The 10,181-nt window shown below is 34.9% G+C and overlaps 1 protein-coding gene across 3 annotated transcripts; it reads left to right on the top strand.

Moving 5' to 3' along the window:
• The first annotated feature begins 579 nt into the window (after positions 1-579).
• Positions 580-7,828, top strand: LOC114304127 (small ribosomal subunit protein eS24z-like). Of its 3 annotated transcripts, XM_082896226.1 has the most exons (12): positions 580-716; positions 1,408-1,468; positions 1,597-1,632; positions 3,082-3,184; positions 3,475-3,600; positions 3,677-3,790; positions 5,498-5,939; positions 6,036-6,114; positions 6,216-6,257; positions 6,687-6,857; positions 7,316-7,402; positions 7,492-7,828. In XM_082896226.1, the coding sequence occupies exons 8-12, from the start codon at positions 6,040-6,042 to the stop codon at positions 7,531-7,533; spliced, it is 417 nt and encodes a 138-aa protein (XP_082752352.1). In that variant the 5' UTR covers positions 580-716; positions 1,408-1,468; positions 1,597-1,632; positions 3,082-3,184; positions 3,475-3,600; positions 3,677-3,790; positions 5,498-5,939; positions 6,036-6,039; the 3' UTR covers positions 7,534-7,828. The 3 variants fall into 3 exon arrangements, with proteins under 3 accessions (XP_082752352.1, XP_082752348.1, XP_082752350.1); XM_082896224.1 differs by lacking the exons at positions 6,036-6,114; positions 6,216-6,257; positions 6,687-6,857; positions 7,316-7,402; positions 7,492-7,828 and adding an exon at positions 1,203-1,270 and having other exon boundaries at positions 585-716; positions 5,498-5,810; XM_082896222.1 differs by lacking the exons at positions 6,036-6,114; positions 6,216-6,257; positions 6,687-6,857; positions 7,316-7,402; positions 7,492-7,828 and having other exon boundaries at positions 5,498-5,810.
• The last annotated feature ends 2,353 nt before the right edge of the window (positions 7,829-10,181 follow it).

Genomic DNA, 10,181 nt, shown 5'->3' on the forward strand with positions numbered 1-10,181 from the left:
ACCAAAAATTTGGTCGTCAAAAACTTATTTTCAACAACCAAAAAAAATTGGTCGCCAAATTAGTACATTTAGCGACTAATATTTTAGTCGCCATTGATTGAGATTTGGCGACTAAAAAAATTTGTCGGCGAAGGTACCTTTTCTGCGACTAATATGATATTTGGTCGCCAAAAGTTTGGGAAGGAAATTTGAAACGTGGAGGTGGGAATTAGGGCTGGGCATAGGGTCATTCGACCCGCACAACCCGCCCGGCCCGGCCCAGCCCGACCCGTACGCGTATGGGCGGTTTTGTAAATATAATAGGGTTGGGTGCAGTTTGAAATATTTCTAATTTTCGGATTGCGGGCGGGTTGCGGGTTTGAACCGCACCCGACCAACCCACCCGCATAACTTTCTTTTTTTTATTTTTTATTTTTTCCTTTTTTTTTAGAAGATCTGGACCGTTCACTTCACTTCATCTATACCCAAACAAAACAAAGAAAGGAAAAAAAACCCTAAAATCAAAAACACATTACGCAGCTCTCATCTCACACTCTCTCTCGTTTTTCAGTCTCTCACTCTTATCTCACTCTCATCTGATCAGTCTCTCATACTCACTCTCTCACTCTCATCTCATCACTCATCTCGGCCGATCAACCTCGCAAGAGATCGACTCTCACTCATCGCAAGATTGACCGATCAACCTCATACTCTCATCGCACCGATCGACCTCCCAGGTACGGATCTCTATGTCGCTGTCTCTGTCTCTCTTTCCTCTCCGATCTCTGATTTTTTTGTGTTATTCAGATCTGTGTCACTCTGTGTGACTAAGATTGTTTGTCAATGGTGATTTTTTGTTCATTTCTGTGTCAATGGTGATTTTTTTTTTTTTTAGATCTGTGACTCTTAGTTTATTTGTTCATTTCTGATTGTGTGTTATGTGTCAATGGTGAGGACTTTGATAGTGGAGTCGATGATATTCATACTCCAAGACAGTGTATAGTATGGAATATGAATAAGAATACTCATATTTACCCAGAATATGTTGTTAGCTTCAAGGTCTCTTCTGATCTGAATCTGTTAGTGATTTTGGAATCTGAATCTGTATAAATTAAATCTGAATCTGTAATTTTGTTTGATCTGAATCTGTTAGTAATTAAATCTGAATCTGTAGGAATTATTTTTGATTTAATTTGATTCAATTTGTTAACTTTTGATTGCAGTGTTGTAAGATATATACGATTCTATTCAATTTCTTATATAGTCATGTGAGCACATAAAGGTGAAAGATGTAGGTATAGATATAGATATAACTGGTTTCATTTGACTTTGAAAATGATTCATGCATTTACTAGTTTTTATTTTTTTATTTTTTATTTTATTTTAATTCTGATTTCCAAATTCCAAGTTGGGAAATTGTGATGGCAGGTTTTGGTGGTTAGACAAGACCTAAAGATGGGAGTATGAAAGATTGCGTCCCAATGTGCTCGTAAGATATATTTCACTCTTAACAATGTTTAAGGTTTTGCCTTTGATTGCACTTTGTATCACTTTACGATCTCTGTGCATTGTTCGTTTCACATTTATTTGACTAATTATTTATTTTTAAACTTGCAGATGCTGCTGTTGGGATGTATTCAGAACTGATGCAAAGTTATGACAATGCTAAACACAGGATTACTTCATTTATTCAAGCCCTGAAATTTACTTTGATTCTAATAGTTTCTTTCCCCTCTTATTCTCTTTAATAATTAACATCCTTAATGGCAAAAACAATCTTTTGAGGAGGAACCAAACTTTGTTGCTTGCTGTAGCTGTTCAAAATAAAGATTGACAAAATGGGAAAGAAAAAAAAAAGGTTTAAAAATCTAAGTGGCATAATGAAATGGCATAATGAAATAATCTAAGTATGATCTACCGTTGTTGATTGTGTTATCCTTTGCATTAGATGGTTTACTCCAACAGTCGGATCCGCTGTTGAGTGTGGTTCAGTTCTTATTCCAATCTCTTCTAGTAAAGTGATGTTGACTGTTATTTTTGCATATTGCAGTCTGTCCCTCCTAAATGTTAGAGTTTTAATTTGGTTGCTTACCTTTTTAATCCTTTGTTGGCATCCTTGGATTACATTCACAGATTTTCTTTTCTTTCTTTGATAAACTAGATTAGAATCTTGGTTGTAATTCAAGTTACAGATTCCTTAATAGAATCCTCTTGTTATGTGCCTGTTGGTGCAAGTAATGCAAGTAATATGATACTGTGATGTCCTGTGGTGCCCCATAGTATTACTAATGTTATGTATTTTGTAGTTACGGATAATATGTATGAGACCATGTTAGCTTTAAATGTTTTTGAAATGTCTTTTTTAGGCTCCATATTGCCTCATACACTATATTAACCATTTCCCCCTTTAATTCCTTAGATAAATTCTTTCTTGACGATTGCTAAGAGTGTTTTTTTTATTAATTGAGGTTGGTCTTTGAGCAGCAAGAAATGACCTATCTCATCCATCTAAAAGAAATGAAAATGAAAAAACGTAGAAAATGCTATTGCTCTATTCTCTCTCATACAAAGTTTTAAAACGCATTATCGAGGCTTGCCTTGAGGCTTTATTTTTAGGCGACACTCCTCAAAGGCTTGTGCATATGGAGATCTTGATCTTGGATTGTTGTTAAACTTAGTCTAATACATTATTTAAACATAAAAAGAACTCCTTTTGTAACTATATTCATGAGAAAAATCAAGTAAATTATTGACCAAGAAAAAACACAAAGCTAAGGCTTGAAAACTGAAGCTAAGAATGTTGATTTCACGTGTAAAGAGTGCAAGCTTCCTTCTCTGGAGTGAAATGTTTGATGCTTTGAGAAAAAATGTATTTGCACTTTTATATTTAATTTACAATATTTTAACATATTTTAGTTGTTTACTAAATATAAAAATTCAAAATGTTTACGCCTTGAGGCTTATACCTTGCGTCACAAGGGGTAAAGTGCCTAGCATAATGCATTCACCGTTAAAAACTTTATGTGAATATCATCAAATTGTATTATCTATTTGTTTATCCTTTAAGTAAATTTATTGGTTTTGTGACTACTGTCTCCTCAGGTACTTGGCTGATGAAACTGCTATCTTACTGCTTTACTCATTAGTGCATGGGAACTCAAATTTTCTGGAGTATGTCTTGGTGCGAACAGATTTGGATACACTGGTATGGAGTGGCAGCTATCATTTCCATCTTATTTGTATTTAGTTAGCCCACCTATTGTTGTGTGGTAACCTTGGCAAGAGATAAAACAAAATTTTTAGAAAAAAAAGAAAAAAAAAAAAAGAACAATGGTTATTACTTGTCAGATAAGTGATGTTATGGACACAATTTAAAATTTTTTTGTGTACAATGGTAACTAAAAAATCTTATGAGCAGTCATCATTTTTAGTAGTTTACGTAACATAAATGCCACATATCCTAATTTGATTTGCATTATGCAATGAAATCAACAGTTGATGCCCATGCTGGAAACACTGTATAATGCTTCAAAAGGGACATCCAATCAAATCTACATGGTGCTAATTATTCTGCTAGTACTTAGTCAAGATTCTTCTTTCAATGCCAGTATTCACAAGCTGGTGAGTACTGCCTCTGTAGGCTATCATTTAACTGGATTATATAAAGATCATATTAACATCTTATTTATTTGAACAGATTCTGCCAAGTGTTCCATGGTACCAAGAACGCCTGCTCCATCAAACTTCTCTTGGTTCCTTGATGATCATAATTCTGATAAGGACTGTGAATTACAACCTATCTAAGCTACGGGTATGGCTTGGTGCCCATGTCTGCTGATTATTTATATTTAAATACTTTGTTATGTGTTCTCTTGGTATTGCTGTGATAGATTCCTTGTTTCAGTTCAGAAATTGAGATCGATTTGTATGACCCATGAAAAGAAGATTGTCTCATACGTGCTTGTTGTCAAAATTTGTCAATGCTTACAGTATGAATTTTTGGAGATTTGTTGAGATCTTAAAATTCAGATATATCAATTTCAATGTTGATGCTAAGTAAAGATATATATATATATATATATATATATTTTTTTTTAATTTCTTAAATATATATATATATATATTGTTTGTGTGTGTGGAAAATTTGTGAGTTCAGGCAATTTCCCTTTTAAGACTTACATGAACACACATTAATAGAGGAACAAAATTATGTGGTATACTGATAGAGAATTTATTAGTTATGTCATGGGAAAATAATCAGTCCACACGTAAAACATTCTGATATATTAACAATTCTAAAATACAAGAATTACCTCTGATGGAAATGTAGTATCTTTTCACCATGGGCAGAATTTCTTTTCACCATTTGGTCCTAGTTAAGAGTATAGTTTGTCTATGAGATTATGAAATCTCACTTACCTCTTGGAGTTGCTGTTATCTGCATCATTTAAATTATTCTGTTGAAACTGGTGCATGGGTTTGAAAATTCCATTTGGTCCTAGTTAAGAGTATAGTTTATCATTCTTTCACTTTCTTAAAATAGGAGAAGAAAACTATTGCATGGAATAAGCAATGCTCACCCGAGCCTCAGGGGAGGTTGATATTTTCAAGTATTTCTGTGGGTTATTTCTGATTTCCATGCTACAATTATGACTGAAAATCAACAACCCCCATAAGATTTGTCATAGAAAGCTTTCTTTGAAAGATAAACTTTAGTTATCTGAACTGTTGTTATATTGGTGTGGGGGAAAAAATCACTATGACAATTATGACTATTCATTTCATTGCAGGGACACATATAATCTGTGGTTTATTTGTTCAATTATACTGATTTTAGTTTCTCACTGTTTTTTCTTAGACACATCTGATGGAACTCATTGAGCAAATGGTTCCTGTCTCTATTCTATTTTATTTTCTTGACTTTTAGACAATAAGTGCTAGCCATGGATGAAACATCTAGTTGGTCGTATATAAAACGTTTTTTTTTTGGTCGTATCCTTGTCGTGTCCGTTCATTTTACCCCTTATGGTATGGTCTGGAAAAAATCATTTTACCCCTTATGGTATGGCCTGGAGCACTTCATTTTACCCCTTATGGTCGTATCCTTGAGCAGATTAGTTCATTTATTTTATTTTTGGAAAAAATCATTTTACCCCTTATGGTATGGCCTGGAGCACTTCACCCTCTCACGTTTAAAAATATCCAATGACCTCTCATGTGGTTTGATCATTTTGTCCTATCTACGGCTACTAATGATTTACCTATGGCCAATTAGTCAAGTCATTGCTCCAAGACATAACATAACCAATGCTAATTGCAGCAATGAACAAGGCGTAACATAACCCATCCTAGAGATACACTAGCCTAGGTGCTAAATGGCTTAATATTAAAAATACTAAAATAGCCGAACACTAAAATTAATTACACTTGTTATTGCCATATTCTTTTTTTCTAGATAAGCCTTGAAAGATTTGGCCTTGTGAAGACTCTAATTGAGCACAAATTTGTCTTGCATTAGAGGGTTTACTTTGTGTTTGATAGACCATGGTCTTGTTGGGTATACAAAACTTGTGCACAGAAGCTGTTTGAGGATTTGTCAAAGAGACATGTAAACTCATACTCTGCTGTGAAGATGATGTGGACATTCTTGAACAAGTTAAAAATTGCTGCAAAGTTATTGAGGTTGATGCTCCTGTGACTCATGAAGTAAGTATGCTCAAAGATATGATGAATATGTCCAGTAAAGCAAAGTTATTGCTGAACCCGGTCCGGCCCAAAGAGAATCACAACCCTTCTTTTTCCGAGATTGGGCTAGGGTTAGTTCGGCCAGGATATATATAGTCCATGTATCAAAATCTGAAACCCTAATGTCATAGTCCCTTTCTGGTTCCTCCGATACGTGACCTAGCAGATCAGAGAACAGAGCACGGAGGCGCAGGAAAGAGAGAAACCTCACCGGAGTAACTCTCTCTCTCTCTCTCTCTCTATAAGCATATCTATATATAGACAAATGTGTGTGTGCACTTTCTAGGGTTTAATGGGAAGCTTGTTTGTAGGATAATGGCGGACAGTAAGGCGGTGACCATACAAACGAGGAAGTTCATGACTAATCGGCTTCTCTCGAGGAAGCAATTTGTCAGTTCTAATTTCTTACACTTTTCATGTATTGATGATTATTGTTTGCTGTTAATTTACTTGTCACATTTTTTTGTTTTGTTTTAATTGACTGGATTCAGATCATTGACGTTCTACATCCAGGAAGACCAAATGTTTCCAAGGTTTGTTCTTTCTCCTTTTTTGATTTCTCTCCAACATCTCATGGTTTGTACAACATGTTTTTCTATTTATTTTGTTTGCTATAATGTTGTTATTGCAGTATATGTGTAGTTTATTCACAAATTAGTGATCTAGTTTAACCTTTTATATTGTTGATCAATTATTCTTGAAAAACGAAATCATGGGTTTGTTTTACTGGGAGGTCATTTGTTTACTTAAGTTATTAAAGTGTAATGTGTTAATCAACTATTGTTATTCTGGTGTTGTTTAGTTATTTAATTTAATGTGTTCTTGTATAACCATTACCTATTAATGCACATTTTCAGGTTGTATTCAATTTCTGGTAGATTTACTTTGTTTGGTTCTACATATTATTTTTTGATTGGCTGTTCTACATTTTTTGCTTGTGGGTTTTCTTTTTTTAATTGAAGGCGGAGCTGAAGGAAAAATTGTCTAGGATGTATGAGGTGAAAGACCCAAATGCCATCTTTGTTTTTAAGTTTCGTACCCATTTTGGAGGAGGCAAATCTACTGGTTTTGGTTTGATTTATGATTCCGTTGAGAATGCAAAGAAATACGAGCCAAAATACAGGCTCATCAGGGTAATTTCTCATCTTTTCTTATTTTTGTATTATTTTTGTTTTCACCTGTGTACTACCAATTGCTATCTATTTAAATGGGCGTCTGCATCACCTAAGTTGCACTGAAATGAACATTCTCTCTGCTTTTGTTTGCAATTTCTGTTGCTTCGTATGTATGGGTTTTGTTTTAGATTCATTTATTCAGTATCTCTTTTAGTATTTATGCAAAATACTCAATCCTGTATGCATGCTTGTGTTAAGCTCTGAGTATGAACTATAAAGAATGGATTTTATGTAAATCACTCAAGTGAATATGTTTGTTTTTGTGAGTACATGGCAGTATCAAGTCATATTGAGGTTTCCTATGTATTCTTTTGTTATCATGATATGAGTAAGAAAGTGAGCATATGGAATTTATCTCTAGAAGTTTTTCATTTTCTTTATAGTGTATTTATTTCTTGTCTATTTCTCCTTCGCAGAACGGCCTGGACACAAAGGTGGAGAAGTCAAGGAAGCAATTGAAGGAAAGGAAGAACAGGACCAAGAAGATCCGTGGTGTAAAGAAGGTAAGGAAATTGCTTATCTTGGCCTTGGGGTACACGTACACTGGTCAATCTCTCTCTCTCTCTCTCTCTCATTGTTACACAATGTGCAGACCAAGGCTGGAGATGCTGCAAAGGCTGGCAAGAAGAAATGAGATGTTGTGGATTTTGTGGTTATTGCATGCCGGAAGCAAAAGCGAAGAATGGTCTTACGCAGCAGCTTTCTTCATATAGTTATTCTGTTATTTTTGGATTTTGGTTCAGTTTTCTTGCTGCTTAATTAAAACTTTGGCATGTATGAATCTCTCTTTCAATCAATTTTACTACTAAGAAATTTTGTTCCTACCAGAATTCAGTCTAATTCTATGTATTACAATGACGAGTCATTCATGTTGTAGATCTTTTGAGGTCTGAAGTTACTTCAATGAGCATTCTTAGCTTTACTGGACATCTTGTTTGGATTTCTTAGTTTTTTTTAAAAAAAAAATGTTATTGTTCCGTAATTGTGGTTGGGTTGATTGAATTTTGTTCGATATTGGATTGACTGGTTATAAACAAAAAAGGATTGTGACAAAAAAAAAAAAAGGAGATTTGACGACTAAAAAATTGGTCGGCAAATTCTACACTTTTGCGACTAAAATCATTGGTCGGCAATTTCTTATCTTTTGGCAACTAAATTGGTAGTCGGCGATTTCTCGACTTTTGGCAACTAATCTATTTGGTCGCGGAATGTGACAATTGGCGACCAAAATTTTTGGTCGCGGAATGTCACGATTGGCGACCAAACTTTTTTGTCGCGGAATGTCACGATTAGCGACCAAAATTTTTTTGGTCGCGAAATGTCACGATTGGCGACCAAACTTTTTTGGTCGCGGAATGTCACAATTGGCGACCAAACTTTTTGGTCGTTGAATGTGATAATTGGCGACCAAACTTTTTGGTCGGGAAAATATCACTTTTCGCGACCAAAGTGTTTCAGCGACAAAATGAATTAGTCGCGGTAATGATATATTTCGCGACCAAAAATTTAGTCGGCAAATTTGACTTTTCCCGACCAACCAAAATTTTGGTCGCGAATTACTTTTGCCGACCCTCAATTGGCGACCAAAGTAGCGACCAAAAAAATTGGTCGCGGATAATTTTTGCCGACCAAAAATGAGCTTTTAGCGACCAATTTTTTGGTCGGCAAAAGCGTTAATTCTTGTAGTGGAATCATGTGGTTGGCAAGAATATTGTTTTATTATTTTTTTAACATCCGGCTCCATGCTTCCACCTCCCCACACATGCTTGCCAAGAACCCTTTTTTTTTTTTTTTGTTTAGCTTTCTCTTTCCCTCTATAACATATCTTCCGCTGCCCCAAAAAACATTATGATCATCCAGGTGACCCCTCCTCTCTATGTTCTATCATCATGTCTCCATGACAAACCCCAATCATCATGACCATATATTCCGTCCTATTATATAAATAAATAAATATATATATATTTTTTGAAACCTAGTTGAATCCAGCAGGTGACCGACTTCTCTCTTTTTTATTTATTTATTTATTATTTATTATTTATTTTCTTCTTTTTGTTTTTGTTTTTATTATTATTTTCTTAATTTATATCAAAACACCTAAAAAAATATGTACAAATACATAAATTATATAAAATTATAAAATACTATAAATTAATAAAATACTAACAAGATTTTAGTGATATAAAATAATTTGGCCAAAGTGGGTGAGGTTTGAGATTAAAGTTTCAATTTGATTTTTCTACTGAAAAATTTATAAAATAGCACATTCCAATTTTCATCAGCGGGTGTTCAAAACACAGTCCCCAAGTCTTAGGGCCGGTCAAAATGGGGTGTCTACAGTAACCAAGTGATATCTTGGAAAGATGTAAGCCCATAAGGCGTCTTTTTTGTTGCAATCAATTAGTGTTACATGCTGTAGTTTCAGAATGAACATTTATGAAAGTATAATACATGTAATCTCTCTTGTAATATAAACTCTGAATAATGAGAGTATAACATTTTCGATTATGTTTATAAATCTCTTAGGTTGGATTATCCACTTTATCTGGAGGGCATAACAACTTGGTATCAGAACGTACCGGGTTGGAATACTTTGAGTATGTGAGAAGTGGTTAGTACAACAATGAATTTGTCTCACTTGTTAGAGACTTAACTATGGATGCTATTTGCTTATATGATAACATGTTTATGTGACTATATGAATATGAGGTCTAATTTTTAGAATGTTGATCAGGCCCATGAGTTTCTGAGAGTCTTGTTGGAAAGACACTTGATCATTGCTGTTTCTAACTGGAACTCTAGCAACGCCACGAGACGATCATTATCTAGAAATGAAATTCGTATGTGTTTATGTGATTATGTGCTTATGTGGAGTGAATTACTGTTGTCTATCATATTAGGACGCGAGTGAATTAGCTTCGGCACATTTGTAAATATGCTAATCTCCTTGTTATCTTCATTAGGATGTCAAGACGAAGTCGTGGTGGTAGGCATGGTAGGCCTAGGAGGCATGAGCTATCTATACCGGAAGAAATTTCGTCGCAGGAGGAAGGAGTTGGTTAGGCCAATGTGGCCGAACCGGGTTGGTCAACAGGCCATGGGCGCCTTAACCCATGAAATGGTCAGAGCATTGAGGGAATCTATGGATATTCTCAGAGCTGAGAATCAAGTCCAGGCCCAAGTAGCTGAAGCTAGGCCCTTTTTTTGGAAGAGGGAGTTCTTTCGGTCGAATTCGGACAACTTTTTAGGTGATCCTAAGGAGCCACTAAAGGCTAATGAGTG

This window comes from Camellia sinensis, chromosome 1, assembly GCF_055761805.1.
Source record: "Camellia sinensis isolate YWXY chromosome 1, ASM5576180v1, whole genome shotgun sequence".
Classification (NCBI taxonomy): domain Eukaryota; kingdom Viridiplantae; phylum Streptophyta; class Magnoliopsida; order Ericales; family Theaceae; genus Camellia; species Camellia sinensis.

Bases quoted from the DNA above. Each gene is read 5' to 3' on its own strand.
- LOC114304127 (XM_082896222.1), top strand. From the start codon at position 1,443: ATGAAAGATTGCGTCCCAATGTGCTC. The intron at 1,469-1,596 runs GTAAGATATATT...TTAAACTTGCAG, and splicing joins GATTGCGTCCCAATGTGCTC to ATGCTGCTGTTGGGATGTAT. The intron at 3,185-3,474 runs GTATGGAGTGGC...TGAAATCAACAG, and splicing joins GAACAGATTTGGATACACTG to TTGATGCCCATGCTGGAAAC.